This window comes from Pantherophis guttatus, chromosome 6 (genome assembly GCF_059756535.1).
Source record: "Pantherophis guttatus breed Tessera chromosome 6, ASM5975653v1, whole genome shotgun sequence".
Lineage (NCBI taxonomy): Eukaryota > Metazoa > Chordata > Lepidosauria > Squamata > Colubridae > Pantherophis > Pantherophis guttatus.
This window is the reverse complement of record NC_142068.1, coordinates 94,554,060-94,581,845: the sequence shown is the minus strand read 5'-3', so window position 1 is coordinate 94,581,845 and position 27,786 is coordinate 94,554,060. Positions and strand designations below refer to the sequence as shown.

The following is a 27,786-nucleotide window of genomic DNA, read 5'->3' as shown; positions in this document are numbered from 1 at the left end:
GATGAGGTTGTTAAGGCAGCATTCTCTTGGTGAAAAGGCTTTGGGAAGATCAGGTTTTTTCCTGGAAAACGTAGGTGTGGATTCTGTATTCCCAAAGTTTCAATGTTGGACTCAGTCATTGTCTGAGGTCTACAAACTTGGCAGCTTTAAGACTTGTGGACTTCAACTCCCAGAATTCTCCAGCTTTCTGGGAGTTGAAGTCCACAATGCTATGCTGGCTGGAGAATTCTGGGAGTTGAAGTCCACAAGTCTTAAAGCTGCCAATTTTGAAGACCTCTGGTCTAAGTAGTGGAAACAGGTCAGCAACTTCCTGGAATTATGAGTAATCCTATGCCATTCTCTGAACTGCTATGATGATTGAGCTATTTCCAAAAGTTGCAAGCCGGGCAAATAAATAAACTGGTAAATTTTGCTTGTCCAATGTGATGAAGAAATATCCTGTCCAGATTACTTCTCTTGGTGTGATACGTGTCCTAGATAACAATAGTCTCCATGCTTCCTGTGAAGAGAAAGGCAACTTTGCATCATGGCTTCCTTGTATCTGCTTGTTTCACAAGTAACAACTTCATTTCTGGGGCTAAGAAGAAGCCATTGTGGATCTGAGGCTAAACATCAGCAAGGATGTTGGGGAAGGGCGGGGCCGATCTCATGAGCCATGTTACAGTGCATGTTACTTTCTGCATTGCAGTAACCTTCCTGTTAAAGACCCTCATGTAGACAGTGCCTCTCCAGTCTATCAGGCTGTGCTTAAAACTCAAAACAAGTCTGAAGATGAGCTGGATGATTGGAGCCGCCGATCTTCCCACTTGCAGTCAAAGTCCTTCCGAGTCCTTGCTCAGATGACAGGAACTGAGTACAGTAAGTCCAGCTGGGATGTCCAGTTCGCCTCTTTCATGGAAAACTTCCTTTCTCCTCATTCTGTTGGGTATCAGTGGTTGGTGCTTGCTTAGACACACACACACACAAAGAAAGATAGATAGACAAATAGATAAATACAAAGAGAGAGAGAGAGAGAAATTAATGATAGATAGGAGATAGATAGATAGATAGATAGATAGATAGATAGATAGATAGATAGATAGATAGATAGGGATGGATGGAGAGAAAGAGAGAGACAGCCAAGCAGACAGACAGACAGACAGATGTATTCTTTAGGTTAGGCCTCCAGGTCTCTGTTATAAAATTAAAATCCTTTGGGTGAATCCTTAACTCTAAGGGGCAATAATCTTAGGTGAGCATTTTTGTCTCTCCAATTTATTATACTTTTTCAGACTGTACTCTGTGATATTTACATCTTGTCTCACAACCAGATATTTATTTAGTGATTCAGAACTACTTTACAACAGAAATGAGAACACTATCGCACTATCACTATCACAAGAGAAATAGACCCACCATCACAGAATATGAAGACAATACAACATTTTCAAGAAGTCCCTGAAGATGTCAGTCAGAAGTGCTATTGTAGCCCCACTGGAAGAGGGGGGGCGGGAAGGGGGAAGGGTTCATTATCATAAAGAAAGGGAGGAGGAAGGCAAATCCTCAGTTTCAAAGAAAAGCTGAATTACAGTTTTTTAAGGAACAGCCACTTTTGTTTGTAATTCACTGAAAATCACTACCAGGTTTGAAAGGGCATTGTTGGGGTATCCTTTCATTGGCACCATCAACCACCTTGTTTGTCCTCCCACAGAAGGCAAATGCCAGCCTCAGGTAGAGAAGCAAAGGCAGGCAGAAGTCAACGCAAGAAGGTAGAGAAGAATCTGTGGTGCCAGATTAAGGGGAAGCAAGGACTGTTGGATTACCACCACCTTATAGAACAGGGGTCTTCAACCTTGGCAACTTTAAGACTTGTGGACTTCAACTCTGGGAGTTGAAGTCCACAAGTCTTAAAGTTGCTAAGGTTGGAGACCCCTGTTATAGAAGACCAAACGTGTAGCTCAGAATTGACCTGTGGGATCCTTGGTGCTATCTGAGTTTAATTCATTCCTTGCAAACATTTCATTAGCAGCATAGGTAACATCTTCAATGTTAACTCCCTTCTAGCACGATGTTACCCAGTATGGTAATGGAACATCTGCAAGAAAACAACCAAACTCACAAAATACCAAGAGCCCCATACCACCATCTTACTTTCTCTGGAATACTTCTGAGTCTTGATGAAATTGCAGACAGTAGTCCTGTTCACACCATATACTTAATTGGGTCAATGGAAACATGAGAATATTGTGAAAACATATTCCCCCAAAATAAGACCTAACCAGAAAATAAGCCATAATGCATCTTTTGGAGCAAAAATTAATATAAGGCTTGGTCTTATTTTGGGGGAAACAAGGTAACTTTGCATCATAAACTGTGTTGTGAAAATACCATCAAAATCCATCCTGCCATCTATTCCTCCAAGAAAAGAGTTGGAGAGAAAGCAAGATCTTCTGTTAGAGAATTTGCACCTTCAGACACTAAGTAACTTCAGTTAGAGCTGTTGAGGCCTTCTTGGGCCACAGAGAAAAGGAGGCAGTGATCCTTAACGCCCAAAGACAACTTACAAACAATTATTGTGATTGCAACAAAACTACCAAGGAGTTTTGATTGAGTTAGCGGTGGAATGCTGGAAGTATTTTGTAAGAACGTAGTTATGGCCATGAAAATGCCATACATTCATAAAGCGATGACAATGGACGCTAGATAGAAATAGGCAGATTTTAGGAGGTTGAGATAGAATGTTTCTCAGATACTTCGGTTACTTTCCATAGGCAACTTGAGGTAATTTACAGCATTTGCATAATTACATAATTGAGGTACATTGTCACCATGGAGTGACATAATTGATGTAATTATGTTATTTGCATTAATTTATACCATTTGCATCGACTGCGGCAAATGATGTAAATTAAATCAATTGTCCAGACTGCATTGGATACAATTTATGTTGTTATTTGAGGATGAAGTCCTAATTAAAAATTTGTTGCTTGCATTTAAATGGAGAATTGTAAACCCAAGGTTCTACTATCTTTGTTTTAAAGCATTTTTGCATTCCATTTTGTGGCGTTCAAATAATCGAAGTTTCAAGTGGAGGTCCCTTGAAAATATCACAATATCCAGCCTAGATTTTATAGTAGTGATCATCGGAACAGCAAAATCTATGTTTTGCAAGATGGTACACAACAACACACCATAATTTGGGCAGAAAACCTAACTATTGAACAGCGCTGGTCTATGACCATATTAAACATTTGATATGATTTGACTTGACTTGACTTGATCTACTCTATAGATCATGCCAACCTTCTTGTAAGCAAATACAGCAAAACAAGATTCAAACTGAGGCTCTGGTCTCATGTGAATGGGAAAACAACTCTGTTGATTCTCAGCAATTGATTCCTTGTCTACCTGATCACAATGAATTCCCATCAAGGTCACTTTTGACCTACCTCAATAACCTTCTAAACCAGGGGTCCTCAAACTTGGCAGCTTTAAAACTTGTGGACTTCAACTCCCAGAATTCTCCAGCCAGTTATGCTGTCTGGAGAATTCTGGGAGTTGAAGTCCACAAGTCTTAAAGCTGCCAAGTTTGAAGATTTCTGTTCTAAACTGTTTAACTCAGGTATAGTTTCCAAAAACAGTGATTAGGGTTGATACACTACAGGTAATTCTCGACTTACAATAGTTCATTTAGTGACCATTCAACGGCACTGAAAAAAGTGATTTATGACCATTTTCACACTTATGACCATTGCAGCATCCCCATGGTCATGTGATCAAAATTCAGATGCTTGGCAACGGATTCATATTTATGACAATTGCAGTGCCCTGGGGGGTCACTGACAGGCAAAATCAATGGGGAAGCCAGATTCACTTAACAGTCATGTTACTAATTTAACAACTGCAATGGTTCACTTAACAAATGTGGCAGAAAAAAAGTCATAAAATGGGGCAAAACCCAGTTAACAAATTTCTCACTTAGCCACATCAATTTTGGGCTCAATTGTGGTCGTAAATCGAGGACTACCTGTACTCAGAAGGAAGTCCACCAAATTAATCCATAGAAATTAAGAAGTTTGCTTCCACTTAAGCAGAACCAGAGCAGCTGAATTAATGATTTAGCCCTATCTCCTAAATTAAGGCATATGTGAAGGAAGTTTATGAAAGTTGCATTTCTCATTCTGCATCTTCTCTACAACATTCTGTGTTCTCACTTGAATAGTCTCCCTAAAACCATTGTAGATTCCTTGTACAGATATAGAAAAGTCTTGTAAGATAAGGGGATTGCCTCAAACCAAGAAGTGATCTAACAAATTTAGTGTGATTCTCCTTGGTCAACAAATCACCTGACTCTGGGAAGAGGCTTGGGAGTGGGTGAAGACCAGAAAGGAAAGAAAGATCTTCTTCTTTTGAGCTTCTTAAAATTTCAGGATATAGTTTGGTTTTACCCATATTTGATGACGCTCATTTTCAGAAGTGTAGATAACTACTGCCTTTTTCTGACACTGAAGTCTATTGAAAAATGGCTGAAAGCTTTATAATTCCTGCTGGGCCAAATACATAACATTTCAGAAGATCATGACCTAACATTCTGAAGAGAACGTTCAGGAGAACTGGCTGAAGGCCAGCCCAACTAAGAAGAGCTAGGCAGCATCATTTTGACCTTTGTGTCTACTGTGCAGGGGGGAAGAAATCAATGCTGAAATTAGATTAGAAAAGAGCCAAGGAAAGAAAGCCTTCCAAATCAAAACAATAGCAGTTCATACAGACTGAAGCATGTTCCACTACAACAAGAGGATTCCAAATTTCAAACTAAGTCATGATATTAATGGTGGTTACAATTAGCTGCAGAAGTTTAGGGCTATCTGGATTAAACATTGTTTTGCATAGCAGATGAACAGTGTTGTCAATCAACCATCTGTTGGTAAAGAATGAATCTATCACCAACTCTCATTAGCGAAAACCAAAACAGCCCTTCTGCCGTATAGTTTATTCTTATTTTTTCACAATTATTAAACACCCCCTGCTTTGGGATTGACTAGATCAAATATCAGGCAATCTGTCAATAATGCCAGTATAAATCCATTTTCCTAAAAGCTTATTTGGGGGAGACTTTTCGAGATTGACAAAGCAGATAGGAATTTCAGAGAGGATTCAAATTAAAACTTTTGTTTGAAAACTGTGATACGATGGCCTTAGCTATAGAATGGATAGGACAACCACTTTGTCCCTCATTCTTCAAATAAGTTCCATTGGGAAATATGACCATGATCTAAACTGGAAGGTACAGATACTTTCTAGGTAAAATAAATGATGCTGAGAGATTCCGGTAGATTTCCTCTATAGAGTGACCTTTCCTGGTGAGAGTAAGATGTAGTCCTTCCCTACAAACTGTAGTAAGGTTTCATTCTCCATTTAAACGTCTTGCCTGATGCTTCTCCTTCTAACATTACCAATTTTTCATCTGCAGTGCAAGATCCAGATGAAGATGCCTTGAGAAGATCAAGGTAGGCAATTAGCTACCTTCTGGCCTTCTGTTAACCGATAACAAGAACTAGCATTAATTGAATTTTTTATGCCCATTAGATTTTCCACCCTTAAAAAACCTACTACTTCTACTCAAATCACTAAAATACAAACATGCTTTTGGTTTAACCAGACATCCAAAGCACACCAGATGAGAACTTATTGTAATTCCAGGGAGCACTTGATGAGAAGTTTTGGTAGAAGGATCTCCTGAGGGTTGTGATGGGCTAACTTTGCCAGAAAGACTCAACGAACCGGCCTGCATGTGCTTTGCCCTACTCTTGGATTGCAGTTTTAACAAGCATTTATTGGGATGATGCTGGGATTAGCATTTGTTTCAACTGAGGTGCACAAATGTTGTTGTTCCAATGTTATGAACAAAGACACTCCAAAGAGTGTCATTGCAGAAACGAAATCAAAGGGGGAAGTTTAATCCATTCCCAACAAATTTATTTGGATCGATCTTCTCAAAATACTGCAGTGTGAGCACACAGGACTGCTTTTGCTACTAGAGTGAAATGTTTGTCCATTTGCAAATATTTAGAAGCTCAGGTTTTTTAACCTATCTTAAGGCGGTTGCAATTGCGTTCTTGGAATTGGCTACCGGCTTCACTTTTGTTTTGCTCTAGTTTAGTTGTGATGGTCTGGAGAAGAGAAACCTCTTCTTCTTGTTGTCATATCCCCGCCTTCCTGAATGTCTTCTTAGAAACAGGGCCTTTGGTTTGTGATCTGGCTTATTTGTCCTGCCAAAGTTTCCATTGTGCTAACACAGGTTGGCTTTTGTTGAGTTTTGAACCCTGAGATTTTGGTGCCCAAGCTCCCCGTTGTCTGTAATTGTTAAAATATATTTGCAACTACAATTGGCTGCACATGCTTTCCGTGATGGATGACAGTTGTCGATCTAGTTGGAATTCTCCTTCTCTCTTTGGCCTTAGAAGATCTACAGACCAAGGACTTCACTGCATGTAGCAGAATTCTTATGGAACAGAGATCTAAATTTCATAGGTTGCCAAATTTGTACATAGGAGACATTTCTGTGTAAGAATTGTGATGCAGTCTCAGCATCTCAGTTGTCCTGGGTGAAGTTTTAGTTGCATGTACACCTGCCATATATGTATATTGAACCATCTCAGGAAAATGTACCCATCCTTTAGAGATTTGATAAGAGTCCGGTAATAGCTGCTATCACTCCAATTCTGTTTTGAGATTTTAATCAAGCTGCTGGGTGATGAGAAACATCTGGGTAACTATAGCAGCTGGCAGAACCAACCTTAGATATTTTCTTTTCATATCTCTGCCTTAGAAATACTATCACTGCTGATGGTAGAGTTGGCTACCAACAGTATCTGGGTTACTCCAATAGCAAGCAATGGATATAAGCATTTCTCATTGGTGAAACCCAAAGGAATTGGATGCTATCCAAGGCACAGAGGTAGCTTTAGGCTATTGGGGAACCAGGGTGGGACTTTCTTGAGGGGTCTTCACAGAAGATTGATTTGTATGTGTATGTGTGTCTCTGTGTGTGTGTGGGGGGGGTGATGATTTGAGTCAGAGTTGCTAACTGCGTAGACTGACTCTTGCAATTTTCTGGACATTTTTTTTGAAGTGGTTTGCCCTTGTCTTCTTCTTAGGGCTGAGCGGGACCAGCTGAAGGTCATCCAGCTGGTTTTGTGCCTAAGGTAGGGCTAAAAGTCACAGTCTTCAAGATTCTAGTCTAATGCTTTAACCATTAGACCAACTGACTCTCTTTTTATAACCTATCAAGCTGACCTATTTGCTAAGATATGTCAACCTGTAGCTATGAAAGTAGTTGTTACGATTAATAAGCCAACAACAGTTATATTCTGTTCTCTGTCACATATCTTCCTGATGAAGATGTCTATCTTACTTTTACATATGGGTCTTCTTTTTTTATTTGCCAAAATTATGGCAAAATTGGAGGCCTCCTCAAACTTGAGGGGATAGCAAATGAGGCAACTTCCAAAAACCGTGACCATCAACTCAGAGACTTCTTCCCACATAAACTACGTAGAGGTTGCACCTTTAGTCGATTCGAGTTAGCAAGGCTCATGGTCTTTACTGTGATCAGTTAAGGACCAAATAGGGTATTTCTGGTTTTTTTCTTTTCTTTTAAGAATTTAGTAAGTGTCAGATCTGCTTAATGTCTACAGAGATTCTCAGTCATCCAGGTTATGGTTGTCCCAAAGGTGCTTTTTCAAGAGGCAACTGGACTTTCTGGTTTTTTATTTGAACACATTGCCCTTCTCATCCGAGAAGAGTCTTCAGCTCTGACTGGATGGTGTTATTCCATTAAGTTGTAGCATTATGTGCTTGTTTTGGCTTACCATGCTGTATGAACATAGCAATCGTGGCTTAGAAGAAGGGTGTTGGGGGAGATGGTAACTGTGATATGGTTTTCCTCTAGAGATCATAGGATTATTATTATTTTTTGTCTCGTTCCTACCTCAGAATGCGCTCTCAGTGTTCAATGATCATGGTCAGACTGATAGGTTTCTCTAAAAAGCCACAAAAAAAGGAATTTTGGGTTGTGGGTGCCTAAGTCAATTGGGATATGACTGATGGTGAACACAGCCACAGAGCTGAAGCTAGTAATCTTACTAGCAGAAAAGAGCAGAATCTCAAATTATCAGCAGGAAGGGAGAGGACCTCCTCCCTACCCACCATGGCATTCAGCACCACATATCTTGGGTTTTACACCCAAAGTCACACCCGTGAACTGATTGAGGTGATAAATGAATAGCATAACATCAGCCCTTCGCAAGCATTTTTCCCAACTTTATGAAAAGAAATCAGAGAAGCTAAGGGGAGATTGCCCTGCTCCTTGGAGCTGTTGAATTCTGCCCTGGAAGCCACCTGCTCTAAGAACAGGTGCTGTGCCTTTTGTACCACCAAAGGTACAAAACTGGATGTTGGATGTGCTTCTCTCCTTTTGATGGTAGCTAAGGGCCTCTTCGTATCTATGAATGAGAAAACGAAAGAAAGAAAGAATGAGTGAATGAGCTGTAATTCATAAGATTGTTGGATCTCACTTGCTAACAAATGCGGTAGAATCCCTAGCGTCTGCTGCACTGCCATTGCTAGAGTTCTTGGTTACTAGGTACATGACAGCAAGCTGGATTGAGGAGGGGAGGGAGGGAGGGAGGGAGGGAGGGAAGGAAGGAAGGAAGGAAGGAAGGAAGGAAGGAAGGAAGGAAGGAAGGAAGGAAGGAAGGAAGAAAGGTGTAGGGGGAAGGAAGAAAAAAGAAAGAAGGGAAAGGGAAGGGAAGAAGGAAGGAAGGTGGGTGGAAGGAAGGAAAAAAGAAAGGAGGGAAGGGAGGAAGGAAGGGAGGGAGGGAGAAGGAGGAAAGGGAGATAGAGGAAGGAAGGAAGCCATATTAAATCAAAGGCAAGTATATCTGTAAATGCAAAAACTAGCATGCCCTAAAAAAGCTTCTGTCTGTAATCTAATTTATCTTTCTCTCAACCCCAGTCAAGTTTGAGAAGCAGTAGAGATGTTCTTGAAGTCATTATGCTAACAAAAGTTCTGGAAAAACAGGGTGAAGCCCAAATTAATGAGACTTTAACGACAATGTGATTTAAATTAAGGCCCGTTTTTTTTTTTTTAATGCAATTTGCACCTAACAAAGATTCCAAGGAGAATTGGAACTGCAGACAGCAGGGAGAAGGCACATCTGTTCCTTCTCCTGCTGGGCTGAAATGATCTTTCAGATCCCTGGAGCTGAAAGATGCTTCTGCTTCTAATTTCATCTGTGCAACTAATACGGTAGAACAGAGGTGTCAAACTCAAGGCCAGAGAGCCGCAACCAGCCTACAGAGTGTTTCGATCTGGCCTGCAGGGCAACCCTGGAAACAGCGAAGGACTGCCCTCTGCCAGCAAAAATGGGCTCCAAATCTCCATTTTTGGCTGGGACAGCCTCCCTCCTGACCTCGGTTTTCCCTGGCAAGAGGGTTGCAAGAGGCTGTCCCAGTCAGGGGTTAGTTCTACTTACCTTTACTACCAATTCACAATGGGAACGCGCGCGCGCACTTCTGCACAAGCGCAGATCATCAATTATGATGTCCAGGCAGGTGGGCGGAGCCTCCTGCCGCTTTTACTACCGGGGACAGAACCAGGAGCAACCCACCACTGGTCCCAGCCGAAAACAGAGATTGGGAGCCTGTTTTCACTGGCAAAGCACTCGGGCCACCACAGTGGTCTGACATGAGTGACGTCAAGCTGGCCACGTCCACCCTGCCCCCTCGAGGTCAAACACAACCCTGATGTGGCCCTCAATGAAATTGAGGTTGACACCCCTTGCAATAGAGCATCCAGCATAGACACATCAGACCGTCTTCCTGAATTCCTTCAGTCGCTACAGTCATTAAGAAAGATCACTCTCTGGTTTTTACAAGCAGGCGTGTGAACTCTGTTGGAAACGGCAAGCAGAGGTCTGATTTGATCTGAGGGTTTTTTTAAGGAAAAATAGGAGTCATTCACTCCCTTCTCAGTAGCACAGCCTCTTGCTTCGGTGCACCACTGCACATTTGACCATGGTACTTAATCAAGGCGTTCAGACTTCCTGTAGACATTTTTAGGGGAAAGTGAACCCGGTAGCTCAGTGGCTAAGACACTGAGCTTGTCGATCGAAAAGTCGGCAGTTCAGCAGTTCAAATCCCTAGTGCCATGTAATAGAGTGAGCTCCCGTTACTTGTCCCAGCTTCTGCCAACCTAGCAGTTCGAAAGCACATAAAAAATGCAAGTAGAAAAATAGGGACCACCTTTGGTGGGAAGGGAACAGTGTTCCATGTGCCTTTGGCATTGAGTCATGCCGGCCACATGACCATGGAGACGTCGTTGGACGGCGCTGGCTCTTCGGCTTAGAAATGGAGATGAGCACCGCCCCCTAGAGTCAGGAACGACTAGCACATATGTGCGAGGGGAACCTTTACCTTTACCTTTAAACCCATCTCCAGATGAATCTTACAAATCAGTTTGAGGTGGGATTGTGTAGGAGAAAACCAGAATCTGTGGAGGAGAATGTAATACTTTCTTTTCCATCTGATTTGATTTGTTCTCCAGAACGGCATCTAAACAAATTTAAATTTCTGAAGTCGTGTGCTTCAAAAAAAAAATTTTTTTAAGGGGGGGGGTTGTTACTAGCCTAACAAACCCTCCAAACAGGAATCAATTTTTTCCCCAACAAATCCTTTATCTTTTGTTATTTTATTTTTTTACCCACTCTAAAGCCTTTTTTAAAAAAAAAGAAAAGAGACTAGAGTTGATCCAAATTCAATGAATTTGAATGCATTGAATGTGTCATATAGTTACTTAAGGGAATGCCCTCTTTCTTACCACAACACTGACGCCACTCGAATTTTATCATTTAAAATCCCAAAGAGATGGGCATTATTTATGCCCAAATCTATAACATCACTTCCAGGGAGCATCCATTATTCCATAATAACAGAAAGATAACCTCTCTACTGCCACTCAAATCAATACTTGCTGTACAATGAGAAGCTAACTTAGACGCAGAAAGCCTTCGCATTTGTTTGTGTGCGCTGTTAAACTTTTGTTTGCTGGAGCAAATGGAAATTTGCTGGCCAAAGGATGGATTTCTAGCAAAAGCAGCCCTGTCAAGCCCAGCCAAATGTGGCCAAAAAAGGAGAATTGGGTGCTTCCAAATTGTAGAGCAATTCTGATTTTTGCCCCCCACCCCCCGAAAAAAGATTTTGCTTTGTCCTTTTTATTTTATATGTTTTTAACACAGCATTTGGAGGCAACTTAAACCCTATCTCTCCATCCCTTATCTCTCTCTCTCTATCTATCTATCTATCTATCTGTCTCTCTCTCTCTCTTCCTCTCTCTTCCTCCTCCCCATCCCTTTGTCTTTCCATGCCACAGGGAGAGGTTTGAAACGGAGCGTAACGGCCCACGTTTTGCCAAACTGCGCAACTGGCATCACGGCCTCTCCGCGCAAATCCTTAATGTCAAGGGTTAACTGTCCTGTGGCTCAGGTGCCCAGCTGGAAGAGGAATATAATATAAGCACCTTTCCTGAGTTTAGCATAAGAGCATAGCTTCCAAAAATTTGAAGAAGCTAAAAACATGATTGTCATTTGTTTTCCGAATTATTATTTTTTCTCCCCCTCTAAGTGCTTGCCTTTGTTATTATGGTTTCTTTCATACAGTCTGTAAGTTCTCTCAATTGTAAAGTGGTTTGATTTGGTTGGCCAATTCATAGATTCTCAGTCATTAAAAGAAAATGTGACTTGGCTGTTACAATTTCTGGCTTTTAACCGATGTATATTGAATGGGGAAGTGGGTATATATATATACATACATATATATATATATATATATATATATATATATATATATATATATATATATATATATATATATATATATATATATATAACAAGATTAAATCTCTATTGCTATAGAATATAGATTAAAGAATATTGGAATTCAGAAGTTGGAAGAGAAATGTATTGTATTTAGGACTTGGGTCAACAATCTAGATCTCTTAGTTGGCAGAGTTCATTTAGGCCATACTGATAAAGATAGTCCTCGACTTATGACCACAATTGAACCCAAAATTTATGTTCCTAAGGGAGACATTGGTTAAGTGAGTTTTTGGCTCATTTCACAACCTTTCTTGCCACAGTGGTCAAGTCACACTGTGATTGTTAAGTGAGTAACCCGGTTGTTAAGTGAATCTGGCTTCCCCATTGACTTTGCTTGTCAGAAAATCGCAACAGGTGATCACGTGACACCCCGCCCCCCCAGGACACTGCAACCGTCATAAATATGAGTCAATTTTATGTGACCATGGGGACGTAATTCAACGGTCATAAGTGTGAAAAACGGTCATCAGTCACTTTTTTCAGTGCCGTTGTAACTTCGAACGGTCACTAAATGAACTGTTGTAAGTTGAGGACTACCTACATTCTGAGTCAATGCACATTTTTTTTCCCTTGTATGTTGGGCATGTTGAAGAGGCAGGATTTATTACGTCACATCACTGTGAGTAACAGAGTTGGAAGCAGATAGTTCAGAAGCAAAAGGCAAGTTGGCCTGAAAGAAATATACATAAGATAATTTATACACTGAGTTGTTGACAGCATGGTGTAACTTTTAGACAACATTTTGCTTTTCGTGTATTGCAGTTGCTTTGAAAGTTACTTTTCTTGTATATAGCAGCGTGGTTTTATCTGAAATAAAGAATCTCAAAACAGATGATTGTATTTGCTTTTTTACCTCAAGTCCCTTAATTTATTGCTCTCTTTGATTTGGAATGGAAAATCTGTTGCTTCTTTTAATTGCAAACTGTGAACTGAAAAATTCGAATGCAAGAGAAATCAGGACAGGCCGAAAATACTTGGGTTAAGACTCGGTTTAAGCAGAGAGATTTATTCTCAGTTGCAACTAAAACCTTGTGGGTTTACACAAACTAATGTCCATTTGTTCAGTTTGTGGCCTTCATTGCTTTCTGGGCAATCATTGTTTGAGGGAATGCACACACAAATTAGGTGTGTACTGCTGAAATCAGGGAGGGGGGGGAATCAGAGTTATCAGAGTATCTCCCTTTCTTTTCCTCTGCAAATAACTGGTTCGCACAACCTAAACTCGTTACTGCTTACAGGGTTACACTCAGGGGTAGGATTCAGCCGGTTTGGACTTGTTCGGTGAAACCAGATGCTAATTTTACATCTGGTTCACCGAACCGGTAGTTGCAAGGACTGGCTGGCCCCACCCACCCCATCCCGCCCCTCCCAGGAGTCTCCACACGGCCCGTTTTGGTAAGTGCAGCGCCCACATGGAGGCTCTGGGAGGGTGAAAAATTGGCCTCCCAGAAGTTCCGGAAGTCTAGAAACGGGCCTGATTCCGGCCTCCGGAGGGCCCTAGAGCCCAGGGGAGGCCGTTTTCGCCCTCCCGGAGGCTCGAGAAAGGTCTCCGGAGCCTGGGGAGGGTGAAAATGCCCCCCCATCACCATGGTACAGGAGGCCGAGTAGGACACACCCACCATGGCCACGCCCACCCAGCAACCAGGCAGAGAACCGGAATCCCACCCCTGGTTACACTGAAGTTAAACATGCAAACCTCTGCATTGCATTTTGTCCTGGCCATCTCTCACACTAGTTTTTGCACTAAAAAGTGTTCCTCTCCCAGTTCCTCTTTGTCCTGCACAATCTTTTTGCCCTGGTGCGAGAACGTCTCCTTAATTGATTCCAGAAGACCCGTCCCCATGGACATCTGTTTCTCATCATTGCCCTCTAGCTGAGGCAGCCAGAGGGTGGCTTTAGGTCCTCCCCTTTGGCATGGTGGTTATCCTCTCTGTCAAGATTCCCAGTAAAACCCCCCAATGAAAGAAGACTCCAAGGCTTGAAGTTCCTCAAAGTTCCATTTTATTAGAGATGTCATATTGGCACATCTGTGGAACACCGAATCTGAAAGCTTCCAAGTTTTCCCCAACCAAAGGAAAATCCAAGTCCCTGCCCAACACCCATAGGTCCATCACATGGTCCAATCAATGCATCGTCCCAACTAGAGATGCCTCCCAGTCTCATCCGTCCAGGTGCAGGGCAAGATGTCCTTGACTCTCTGAGAAAGGAATGTTATTATGACTACATATCACCCATGCTCCATACAACCCCCCCTCCCAATTTCCCACAGTAGTAAATGTGGCAGGCCTGAAGGCCCAATGCAAAAGATGGCTTCCAGGCCTGACACTCATCATCCCTCCAGAGACTGCGGGCCACGCAATCTAGGACATGCTCATGTCAGGGAGGGTGGCTGAGCGAAATGACAGGTTCTGAGCAGGGGTGGGTTCTACTTACCTTTACTACTGGTTCACAACAGGATCACGCATGCACAATTGCCAATGACAAGATCCGGGGCAGTGGGCGGGACCTCCTGCCAGTTTTACTATCGGTTCTTGCGAACCGGTCCGAACCAGGGGCAGCCCACCACTGGTTCTGTGGGACATTGAAAGGGAGTTTCTACAGCCACTTTGACTTGGCTTTGTAAGCGGTGTTGGTCAACCAGTCAATGTGGATGTCTAATGGAGATTGTCAGTCGTCCAGGTCATGGTTGTCCCAAAGGTGCTTTTTCAAAAGGCAACTGGACTTTGTCATTCCTAGGAAAACCGAAGTCCAGTTGTCTTTTGAAAAAGCACCTTTGGGACAGTCCACGGGTGAAATGCTCCCGGTTCGGACCGGCTCGGGCGAGTAGGTAGCGATGGCGGCGGGCAGTTCGGAGAACTGGTAGCAAAACTCCCTGCCCCCACCCCCCCATGCCCAGCTGAGCCGCGCGATCATCAGAGGCTTTTTTTCTTTTAAATGCCTCTGACGAGTCAAGCTCTGACGATCCCAGCTGAGTTGCTTGATCGGCAGAGGGTTTTAAAAACGCTCTGACAATCAGGCAACTCAGCTGAGATCATCAGAGCCTTTTGAAAGCATTTTTTTTTACATGGTTTTACATGTACAAAATGGTTTTAAAAGTAAAAAAAAATTGGCCACGCCCACCCAGTCACATTACCCACCCACCCCCACCAAGCCAAGCCCACAGAACCGGTAGTAACAAATTTTAGATTTCACCACTGGGACAGTCAATGTGGAGTAAAACAGAAAAGAGATTATCAGCGCTCTCAATAGTTAAATACTGCACCCCAAAAGACGTGGAAGTTCACCCTTGTACATACTTTTTTCTTTTTTTGATTGCACATCTTCGAAAGTCTCTCCCTCTTTCATGTCAGAGCCAATTCCCTTGAATGGTGTTGCTCCTGCAGAAGTTTGGCCTTGTGCGATCACGGTTAGCTTACTCACACAAGTTGTTACTTGATATTTAAATCATCAGACGATAAACAGGCATGTGGGAATTGGCCTGAGGCGTATGCTCCAGAATTGCATTCGATTCTGGTGCAAAAACGGAGAGTAATCACTAGCATGATTCTTCTCCATCGGCCATTATATCATACAATATCGCTTTTTTTGGGCAGTAAGAGGAATTATTTGAATCATAACAGCTGACATCCAAAGTATTACCTAATTTAAAACGAACCCCTGCTTGTTGAGATCTGTACTTTCTATTTCCTTGGAATTGGCTTCATTTCTGCTACAAGGAAACCGTCTTATTTCGTTCTTTCATATCCTTCTATTTCATTTCTTTATTTCACAATGTCCCTGCCACCACTGCAGAATAGTTCTTTCCGTATAAGTGTTTAAATAAAATAATAAATTGGTAAGATTTATGCAGCCTTTTGTGCCCGCTGCAAACTGGTAGAAGAGTAAAGCGAAACAACAAATTGCAATGGGTAATGTGCTCAATTTGCTGATCTGCTTAATTGTTTCACTTTGCTGAAGAGAATTCAGCCAAGCATGGCTGTCAAGCAGTTGGACCTCCGCCCAGTGACTTTTACCCAGCGTGCTTTAAACAGAGCCTTCTTTAGCAATATTTGTTGAAATCAAAGGCAAAGCATTACAAGAAACCTGGCAACTGAACTAGTTCCCATTTATTATTTATTTGCCTTTGGGTCAATCATAACCTACCCTTCGTAAGCCGTCAACCAGTCAATCTGGATGTCTATGGAGATCGTCAGTCATCCAGGCTATGGTTGACCCAAAGGTGCTTTTTTTCAAAAGGCAACTGGACTTTCTTTGTTTTGCCTTGAAGCAGGGGTGGGATTCAGCCGGTTCGGGCAAACCGGATGCTAATTTTACATCTGGTTCGCTGAACCAGTAGTTGCAAGGACTGGCTCGGCCCGGCCACCCCTCCCCTCCCCTCCCAGGAGTCTCCACGCAGCCCGTTTTGGATGCCAGGTAAGGGCAGGGCCCACGTGGAGGCTTTGGGAGGGCAAAAAATGGGCCTACCAGAAGTACCGGAAGTCCTGAAATGGGGCCATTCCTGGCCTCCGGGGGGGCCTCTGGAGTCCAGATGAGGCCGTTTTTGCCCTCCCAGAGGCTTGAGGAAAGCCTCTGGAGCCTGGGGAGGGTGCAAACGCCCTCCCCCCATGGCGGTGCAGGAGTAGGTCACGCCCACCATGGCCACACCCACCCAGCAACCGGGTAGAGAACCGGTTGCTAAAATTTTTGAATCCCACGCCTGCCTTGAAGGCATTTTGCTTCTCATCCAAGAAGCTACTTCAGTCCTTCAGTTGATTGAAGAAGCCTCGTGGATGAGAAGCAAAACGTCTTCAAGGAAAAACAAAATAAGTCCAGTTGCCTTTTGGAAAAAAAAACACGTTTGAAAAAACCTGTATGCTTTTCTTGCAGGGTGGCGAATTCTAGGCAAGACCAATTAGGGGACTGGAGGCTAAAACATATGAAGAACAGTTGCAGGAATTGGGCATGTCTAGTTTAATGAAAAGAAGGACTAGGGGAGACATGGCAGCAGTGTTCCAATATCTCAGGGGCTACCACAAAGAAGAGGGAGTCAAACTAGTCTCCAAAGCCCCTGAAGGCAGGACAAGAAGCAATGGAGGGAAACTAATCAAGGAGAAAAGCAACCTAGAACTAAGGAGACATTTCCTGACCGCTAGAACAATTGATCAGTGGAATGACTTGTCTTCAGAAGTTATGGGTGCTCCTCCATCACTGGAAGTTTTTAGTAAGAGATTAGACAAGCATTTGTCTGAAATAGCATAGGGTTTCATGCCTGACCAGGGTGTTAGACTGGAAGACCTCCAAGGTCCCTTCCAATTTTGTTATTCCATTATTCTGAAAGTTGAAAGTCCACATATCTTCAAGCTGCCAAGGTTAAGAAATGCTGGCCTAGAGTTTGTGAAAACCTAAAAAAAAAAAAAAGGAATTCTTTGATTCTATTTGATTCAAAAACGCACGTGCTGAAACTAAGGGTCTAATTGAGAGACAGAGAATAAGCCATATGCTAAGGGAAGGGACAAATAACAGACATTTCTCGTTGACAAGAACAGAAGCAGATGATCAACAAGTGATGAAAGTGCCCTTGTGTCCTTTGTGTTCCAACATTTTATTAATTGACAGATTAGCGTTGATGCTTGATGGTTCGTTCAGTCCTCACACATCTGCTAGGGGGAAATCTAACTCTGTATGGATCGCCGAGATATTCTTACTGCAGCTGTCTCCAGATTTCAGAAATCGCAGTCATTCATCAGTTAACGTTCATACGATTCCTCAATTAAATATATATTTGCATATAAATGGAATGATTGAACTGAAGGGGAAAAGCTGGATTGTGTTTGGCAATCCAGCTTTGGATTGCCAAACACATATGTATGTCAGGAAATTCAGGGTTTGGTTTTTTTAAGAAGTTCTCTCTGAAAAGGTATTAGTCATTTGTATTGCAATGATACTCATCCCAAACAAGCCAAGTTAAAGAAAAATACTTTTTTTTTTTTGAAAGCTATCATTTCTGCCTAATTTATATCTTGAAGGGAGAATAACAAGAAAGAGGAAGATTAAGTCCCCTTATCTCATAAACACAAAGTTGTTAAAGTAAAAAAAAAAATAACTTTCATTGTTCTACTCCAATTTTTATCTGCCTCCAGTTCAAATATGCTATTTATTTGATTTTTATACTTTTAATTATACACTGCCCAGAGTTGCTCTGTGAGTGTGATGGGTGGTTTCATAATTTGACGAAGAGGGAGGGAGGGAGGGAGGGAGAGGGAGCGATATTGGCCACGGGCAGTGGTGGGATTCACCGGTTGTAACAACTGTTTTATCTATGGCTGTTCACCGCCCTGAGTCCTTCGGGAGTAGGGCGGTATATAAATCTAAATAAACTCAAACTCAAACCCTCCTGAGGCTGAAAATGGGCCCAATTCCAGATTTCCGGTACTTCCAGTAGGCCCATTTTTCACCCTCCCAGAGCCTCTGTGCATGCCCTGCACTTACCTGGCATCCAAAATGGGCCATGAGGAGACTCCTAGGAGGGGAGGGGTAGGGTGGACAAGGTCAGCCAGTCCTCGGAACAACCGGTTCGCCGAACCAAATTAAAATTAACATCCGGGTCACCCGAATTAGTCCGAACCGGCTGAATCCCACCCCTTCTTGCCCTTTGCTCAACTGGTCTAAGAGACTCATTAGGTGCAATTTCCAATATTATGTAATTTCCAACATAATCATTTATTGGGATTCCAGTCTCATGCATATCTTCTGGGGAGGAAGCTGTGTTAAACACAAGGTCTTTTCATTCTCACTCAGCCAAGAGTCATAGGATTGCATCTGCAACTCTATTTCAAGACATTGTGAGTTCTGGCTAGAGGATATCCATCAGTTCTTTCAATTGTCGAGGAAGTGGGTGCACTGAAATAATATATAATTGTTCTCCAGTGTCCTCACTCAAGGCCAAGGACAGGGATTGTCAGGTCTAATTGCCTTTTTGTACCAAGTACAAGATTTAAAACTCTCCATGTTATAAACCTAGATGTCAAGGAGGACCTCTAGGCAAGCTAACTTTCGAAATGTATGGATTGGATGATTCTCTTTTCTTAGTGAAAACAAGACTTAATTCTCCAGGCTCGAAATCTAGAAATCAGGGGGACATCTGGGCAAGCTGATTTCTAGGCAAGCTGATTTCCTGAACGGATGGATGAACGGATGGATGGGTGGATGGATGGATGGATTGAAAGGGAGATAAAGGGCCATGCCTCAGATGCACAGAAAGAGGTACATCATATCCCAGCAAGAACTGAAACTCAGTCTTTTGTGATCAACTTGCTTCCCTTAATATTCAAGTGACTTTCCTGCTGTTGTGTGTAACCAAGCAAGCCGGAAATGCCTTCTGTTCTGCCTACTTTCAATTAACACCCTCCTCCATCACTAGGGCTTGTCCACTCAATTTATTCATACTATTCCCCTCCTTCCACAGTGGCAAGAAACATGTTGCTGTAGCGACTGAAAACAGGTAATGTGTATTTCTGTTCGTTTCCATGTTTCCTCCCAGTCTCAGATCCAGCGCGTAATGAACTTTTACATGCACCTCACTAATAGTAGACTTTTAAAGCCTCCTAACCTAATCCTGAATTTGTGGCTATTGGGTCAACGAGGTCCTTGGGTAGACTATGTATTTCAGCTATGAAATGTCTTTAATTCACTTGACACTTTGTCTTATACCTGTAAGTGTGTGTGTACGCACGCAGACATGAAGCCTTCTTTTGAGATTGAGTTCCATTTCAGTCAAGGTGCGTATTAAATTTCAAATATAAACCAGCTTGAGTTCTGCTTGAGATATAGTACATCTTTCCAATTTTAAGTATGTACATTTTTTTAAAAAAATAATAGATGTTTTGAGCACTCATGACCTCAGGGAGGGGCTCTTTCAGGGGTGAAATCCAGCAGGTTGTGACAGGTTCTGGAGAACCGGTAGCGGAAATTTTGAGTAATTCAGAGAACCGGCAAATACCACCTCTGGCTGGCCCCACAGTGGGGCGGGAATGGAGATTTTGCAATATCTTTCCCCCAGGCGTGGGGTGGAAATGGAGATTTTGCAGTATCCTTCCCTTGTCACGCCCACCAAACCATGCCCACCAAGCCACACCACGCCCACCAAGCCACGCCCACAGAAGCGGTAGTAAATTGAATTTCACCACTGGGCTCTTTTGCACTGGTTCTTCTTTGCATGGAGGCTGAAGGAGTGAACGTTGCAATGTCACAGGGTGAAATGTTTGGACCCCCTTTTCTTCATTAGGGGAAGAGCATGAAGGGGCAGAAACCTCCCCAGAATGAATTTAAATACACACTTATTTAGGGGAAGCATTCTTTCGATTTCGTGTATCCCTACAAGATGTAAGGCAATCATTTTGCCCATTAATTCTACTTCCCTGGTTTCAAAAAAACATTTTTTTAAAAAAAGGAACTGAAGGTTCCAAGCAAACAGTAATAAAACTGAGCCCTAAAGATCAGACACATTTTCATATTAGCTCCCAATCAATGTATCTCAGCCTTTTTCTTAAAGAGCCAGCGCCAATAGTAGCAGCCTTGTGCGTGTCCTGTAGCCTTGCCATGGTAAGGAATTTCTTTTCTTTCACCTGAGCTATGTGTTCTCTTACTCATCATTATCAAAAAGTTGTTGTGTGGTTGTGGAGCATTTCTGCAATTTTAACACAGCGTTAAAATTATGGGGAAGTCTCTGGGGAGAACCTGTCAAACCTGTCAATATAGAGTATATGTCTGTATCTCATCTGCTTTACAGGTTTTGAAAAGCTGTCGTTTCCCTAATCAATACAAAATTCAATCAATCAATGAGGATGGAGGACAATTGCCCAAAGTATTGGATTGGTGTCTGTGTACTATATATGTGGCGTACCAAAAGGAAAATTAACCAGTGTAACAGCTAGCCTCCAGAAATCGTGGGTGCTCCATCACTGGAGGCTCTTTAAGAAGAAACTAGACCGGGGTCCTCAAACTTGGCAGCTATGCTGGTTGGAGAATTCTGGGAGTTGAAGTCCACAAGTCTTAAAGCTGCCAAGTTTGAAGACCTCTGAACTAGACAGTTACTTCTCTGAAATAGTGTAGGTTCTCCTGCTTGAGAAGGGAGCTGGACTAGAAGACCTCCAAGGTTCCTTCCAGCTCTATTCTATTCTATTCTATTCTATTCTATTCTATTCTATTCTATTCTATTCTATTCTATTCTATTCTATTCTATTCTATTCTATTCTATGGATTCTAAAGATGCAAAACCCACTTCCTACACACCTGTTGAAGGAGAGTTACAAATGTCTAGCTCTCATATAAATTATTCCCTAGAGCAGTGTTTCTCAACCTTAGCAAATTGAAGATCAGTAACAGTAACAGAGTTGGAAGGGACCTTGGAGGTCATCTAGCCCAACCCCCTGCTCACACAGGACACCTGTACTAGGGATTTGAACCGCCGAACTTCCGACCCTTCTGATCAACAAGCTCAACGTCTTAGCCACTGAGCCACCTAGTCAGGCGATGGGTGGCTCAGTTGGGTGGACTTCAATTCCCAGAATTCTCCAGCCAGCACAGGGAATTCTGGGAGTTGAAGTCCACACATCTTCAATAGGGGTGAGAAACGCTGCCACAGAGACCTATATGGTGGTCTATAATGCCTTATGTGAATTCTTAATGCACACACCCTTTCATAAGAGAAGCTTATCCTGTTTATACCAAGCTGTGGCAGTTGTGTCCTACATCTTAACGCTGATTAAAACTGACACTGATGCACTGCAAATTACAGAGTTTGAATTTCTCCTTTACATTTCTATGAGTACTTTATTTAGAAGGCAGCTCTGCCACCTGACTGTAAACAGGGTAACGTATTTGTGTGTGTATCTGAGTGTACAGAAAATATCTATTTCATATATAAACCAAATTAATATTCAGATAAATAGAGAATTGAAGCCCACGGCTATGGAAAATTGAGTCATAGGCTGACTGCTTGAAGTGTTGTATAGTTTGTCCTTGACTTACGGCAACAACTGAACCCAAGATTTCAGTTGTTGAGTGAATTTTGTCCCATTTTATGACCTTTCTTGCCATAGTTGCTAAGTGAATCACCACAGTTGTTAAGTTAGTAACATGGTTGTTAAGTGAATCTGGCTTCCCCATTGACTTTTCCTGGTCAGAAGGTCTCAAAAGATGATCACACGACCCCAAGACACTATAACCGTCATAAATATGAGTCAGTGGCCAAGTCTCTTCATTTTCATTATGTGACTATGAGGATGCTGCAATGGTCATAAGTGTGAAAAACAGTCTTTTTTCAGTGCCATTGTAACTTTGGATGGTCACTAAATGAAATGTTTTAAGTCAAGGACTACCTTGTAGTTGCTTAGACCTTGTTACTTTTAAAACTTTTGTTCTTTTCCCATTCATTTTTCTTTTTTCTGATTTCGTTCCTGATTTTTATTAGCCTCATCTCAGTTGCTATCACATTGTTATTATCATAGAACTATTTATGACTTATTGGTATAAATCATTGCTGGCCTTCTTTTAGCTTGAGATTGTTTGGGATGCCTACAGAGCAGGGGTGGGTTCCACTTACCTTTACTACCAGTTCGCAACGGGAATATGCAAGACAGAGGTGGGTTTCAGCAGGTTCTGACCAGTTCTGGAGAACCGGTAGTGGAAATTTTGAGTAGTTCGGAGAACCGGTAGTAAAAATTCTGACTGGCCCTGCCCCCATCTATTCTCTGCCTCCCAAGTCCCAGCTGATTGGGAAGAAATGGGGATTTTGCAGTAACCTTCCCCTGGAGTGGGGAGGGAATGGAGATTTTACAGTATCCTTCCCTTGAAGCGGGGTGGTAATGGAGATTTTACAGTATCCTTCCCCTGCCATGCCCACCAAGCCATGCCATGCCCACCAAGCCACACCCACAGAACCGGTAGTAAAAAATTTTGAAACCCACCACTGATGCAAGCGCACTTCTGCGCATGTGCAAATGGTCCATGATGACGTCCGGGCGGGTGGGCGGAGCCTCCCACCGCCATTACTACCGGTTCGCAAGAACCGGACCAAACCAGGAGCAACCCACCACTCCTACAGAGAGTTTCAGAAAACAGAGTATAAAACAGAGAAGGGAAAAAAGGAAATTATACATAATGGATGACTGTACTGTACTTAAAGATAAATGCTTTGTACGTAACTATGCAACATTACAGATTCTCAAAATTTACACCTTTGTCCACAGTGGGCTTGAACAAAATCCAGAGAAAGGAAAAAAAGGAAAATATACATAATGGGATGACTGTGGGGTACTTAATGCTTTGTATGAAACTGTATTACAGTAGAGATCCTCAAACTTTGCAGGATCACAGTTGTCCACAGTGGACATGAACAAAGCCCATTTGTAGTAGGTTGAGTAGTAGATGATAGTAACAAACCTGAACTTCCATCTTGCCTGACCCACCTGTAGAACATTGGGGGGGGGTTGTCAGGGGTGGGCTTCAAAAATTTTAGCAAGGAGTTCTCTGGCTGGTTGCTGGATGGGCATGGCCATGGTGGGCGTGGCCTAGTCGGCCTCCTGTACCACAGCGGGGGGGGCATTTTTGCCCTCCCTGGGCTCTGGGGGCTTTCCTTGAGCCTCCTGGGAGGTGAAAATGACCTCCCCAGGCTCCGGAGGCCCTCTGGAGGCCGGAAATGGGCCCATTTCCGGCCTTCCTGAACTTCCGGTAGGCCCGTTTTTTGCCCTTCCCGAGCCTCTGCCCTGCACTTACCTGCATCCAAAACGGGCCGTGTGGGGACTCCTGGGGGGGGGCGGGGGTGGAGTGGGCAGGGCCAGCCAGGAGTGGGATTTGGGGGTTCTCCGAACTGCACAGAATCTTAGCTAGAGGTTCTCCTGAACCCCTGAGAACCCCCAGCAGCCCATCCCTGGTTTTTGTGTGCAAAAGAATAAGAAAACATTCCCTTTTATATTTTTCTGGGCGATATTGGAACATCTAAAAATAAGATGCATTGAACTTTCAACATGTTGTTCTTTTTAGTGGGATAACTAACCACAGACTTGAAATATTTGGAAAGAGACCTAAGCACATTCTGAGGATTCAGATCGAGAGATTTTTTTTATTTCACAGAAAGAGTAATAACATAATTTTCAAGAGCTAAAATATTCAGAGAAGAGAACCTTAAAGAGCTTTCCAGGGTATCACTGATCTTGTATTCCAGTGTAAACTCTTACAAAATTATGTCAGGACCAGATCCAGCTCTGAGATCAACCAATGCAATGAAGTCCAAATTATCAGCCCAAACACCTCAGAGGTGAACCCAAACACATCCTAAATAGTCTCTGCCATATCAACAGGATACGCTATGGTTGGGTCTGTGGAGAAAAATGTCTATGGAAAAAGCTTTCCTGAAGCAGCTGGACTCTAGATTTACACCTATTAGGGTAATTCATGAATAACAGTTAGAAAATAACAGATCAGCTCTGCAGGATATCAAATCTTGGTAAGGATCTTATAATAATGGACCAGCGAAAGAAGCTGGCAGTGATCCACTTCCTGTCACTGTCCAATTCATGTCACTGCCCAAATTCCACTTGCCACTGTCTCTTCCCTTTAACTGGTAACTGGAAAACCAGATGGTGCTGTCACTGAGGTAATAGTTAATAAAGGCAAAATCCACTGAGGTATTAAATTAAATCAAGGAACTCTGCTATATGTCTGGTGCTCATATAAATGATGGAAATGGTGTTTGAAGGGTCTCACTTACAATTCTTGGCAGCTAAATCATGCTGTACACTTAAAATGCTCCTGAAGAAACCATAAGGTCAAGTTGGTGCATTTTGCTCCAATCATTAATGATGTATTGAATATGTCCTTGGGATGGTGCTGGAGAATAACTTCAAACTGTAGGACACGAGTCTCCAACCTTGGCAACTTTAACTCTTACGGACTTCAACTCCCAGAATTCCATAGCATGGCTGACTGGGGAATTCTGGGACGAAGTCCACAAGTCTTAAATTTACCAAGGTTGGAGATCCCTGCTGTAGGATGCTGACTGCCATTTCTTGAGACTTCCCATCCCTCTAATTTTCTCCTGAAGGCCAGGGAAGTGGTTGGCTTGCTCTTGATGAGTCTCATAACCAATTTGCTATGCCATGTTGTGATGGTATCATGTGCTTGACAAGGCCCAGGTGTTCTAATTATAGGCTTCCATGCATTAGATGCAGCATCACATAATGGACTCCAAGAACTAATGTAGATGATCGTGAAAATTGCCTAGCCCAACCGTTTTGAGTAGCACAACTAACAAGTGGACCACATTTTAATGGTCTTCCAGATAAGTAAATTTCACCTTCATGTAGAAAGTTAGCTGGTAGGCTTTGTTCCAGTTAGAAGAGGATACCTAAAGAGATGAAGTGTTCCCTACAGTTAGAGAAATAAGACGTGCAAACATTTGGTTTTTGAGAAAGTTTAGCCCCTAAAAGAGGACATGTTCAGATGATAAAGCTGTACAATCACTGGTGGGTTTCAAAAATTTTTGCTACCTGTTCGGTGGGTGTCACTAGGTGGGGCATGTGACTGAGTGGGCATGGCCAATTTGATGTCACTCAAGCCCACTCAGTCACATGACACACACTCCCACTAGCCATGCCCACAGGAAAAGGTAGGAAAATTTTTGGAATTTCCATCTATTTACCCCTGCCCTCCGTTCGCCAGTCACCCCCATTTCTCCTCCTTTAGTGGCCCCGGCCCTAACCCTGCTTCCTCCCCCACCATCACCTCTTTGTTCAGGCTGCTTACTTTCCGCAGCAACTGGTCCAGGGTCCAGGAGGCAAGCTGACCGGAGTTTTCAGTGGCCCCCAGCCAGCCGCCACTGCTGGAAAGAAGCCTTAGCTGCAAGCGGCTCTCAAAGAGTGGCGGCTAGCCGCAGGCCACCAAAAAGTACTGGAGATCATGGCTGCCATCACCGCCATGTTCTTCGCGCACGTGCATCCAATTGCCTTGCAAGTCCAAGGCTTCTTTGCCAGCTGCTTTCCAGCAGTGGCGACTGGGGGACCAGTTCGAGGGCATGGCCAGCCAGCCATCACTACCGGTTCGGCAACCTTGGCCAAATTTCCACCAACAGTTCGCACGAACCAGTGCGAATCGACTGACTACCATCTCTGTGTACAATGGACAGTTGAGATGAGGCCTTCAGGTTCATTTGACCCAGGTTGGATCCCAGAAATACTTTCCCTGAAGGAATTATACAGGTCAGTAGAGAAAGAAGAGGGTGAACGAGGTGAGGCATGACTTAAACCAGCAGCGATGTGAGAACTGATGACGAGGTCAAAAATTGACAGGACCGCCCTTCTACTTAGCACATGCAAGAGAGAAAGGAGGGGCTCTAACAGCAGCCAAGTTAGGTAAAGGAAGAAAATGCTAAGGAATATACTCAAGAAATAACTCGTTGTCAGTATCAAGAGGCCTCCAAATATTATCATTTTTTCCTTCCACCTTCCCTTTTTGCACCCTGTTTGTTATTACATGCACTTTTGCATTTTTTTGAGTCAACAGCTCAGAGGATGCTAAAAATTTGCGGATCCAATAGCAAAAAAAAAGAGGCCAATCCTTTCCCCACGTGTATGATCTAGATCATGGGTGTCAAACTTGGGGCACGCAGGCCGGATGCATCACATGCTGGCCATGGCCACTCCCAGTTTAGCGAAGGGGGGGAAAGTCGCGATATGTCATGTGGCAACAACGTGGCACCGCGGGTTTGACACCCCTGATCTAGATCCTATCACATCTCCTCCCTGGATTGACCAACCGATGCATCTTCCCACAGTTGGGATGTAGAGAGTTGGTGAGGGGACTCTCTTAGTCTCTTACCCACCCACCCCAGTGGGCTCAAGCCCTAACTCTGTGATGGCAAACCTATGGCACGCATGCCACAGGTGGCATGCGGCGCCATATCTGTGGGCACACGAGCTGTTGCCCTAGCTCAGCTCCAGCTGATTTTCAGCTGGCCGCACCCACGCCATCTCTCCCCTCCCCTCCCAGGAATCTCCATGCAGCCCATTTTGGATGCCAGGTAAGTGCAGGGCTTGTGCGGAGGCTCTGGGAGGGCATTTTCAGCCTCCAGAGGGCCTCCGGAGACTTGGGGGAGGTTGTTTTCATCCTCCCCAGGCTCCGAGAAAGCCTCTGGAGCCTGGGGAGGACAAAAAAACAGGCCTACCGGGCCCACCGGAAGTTGGGAAATGGATCGTTTCCAGCCTCTGGAGGCTTCAGGGAGGTATGCTAGGCCCAAAACAGGGTACAGGGGGTCATACGTGCATGCGCGGGGGAGCACAGAGGGGTCGCACGTGCATGCGTGGAGTGCAGACCCAGGGCGGCAAAAAGGTTAGCCATCACTGCTCTAATCAATAACCCTGATCTCCATTGTCATTTTGAGCTGTGCTTCCAAAACCCTGAAGCAAGTTCACCCGCCTCTTTGTTATGTATCTTTGTTGATCCACCACCTTGGTGGACCTTGTCAAGGCCCGGCATTTAAAGATACATCTTGTTTTATCCAATTTAACTTTAATTAGTACCCCTGTTGAGCATGAGCCTGTGTCTATCAGCTGCACTCCTTCTGCTATGCCTGCTGCTTCAGCCAGTCCATCTTCTTCTGCTGCTGCTGCTGCTGCTGTTGCTTCTTCTCACAGTGGTGTTCATCGGATGACGCTGCTGCCAGCTTCCGCTTCATCTGGGGCTTATGACTCCATCTCATCCTCCTGCCAAAGGTAAAGATTTGTGCTCGTTTGCTCCATCCAGTTGCTTCAATGTGAGCCTTCCACTAGGGCAATGGATTAATTCAATTCAAGGGGATGTGGGAAGGAGGAAAAAAGCTTCCAGGTATCTTGAAAGC

General features: G+C 43.4%; 1 protein-coding gene across 10 annotated transcripts in view; it reads left to right on the top strand.

Moving 5' to 3' along the window:
* The window catches only part of LDB3 (LIM domain binding 3), a 176,387-nt gene that overhangs the window by 108,977 nt on the left and 39,624 nt on the right, over positions 1–27,786 (top strand). For 6 of the 10 annotated variants that reach the window (XM_034435375.3, XM_034435376.3, XM_087872268.1 and 3 more), the window contains 4 exons: positions 689–858; positions 5,450–5,486; positions 19,360–19,395; positions 27,467–27,661. The exons of 1 other annotated variant lie outside the window; for it this stretch is intronic. In XM_034435375.3, the coding sequence (XP_034291266.2) occupies positions 689–858; positions 5,450–5,486; positions 19,360–19,395; positions 27,467–27,661 (438 nt within the window). The remainder of the gene's footprint in view (positions 1–688; positions 859–5,449; positions 5,487–19,359; positions 19,396–27,466; positions 27,662–27,786) is intronic. 3 more of the 10 variants (XM_034435380.2, XM_034435378.2, XM_087872269.1) reach the window with 1 other exon arrangement.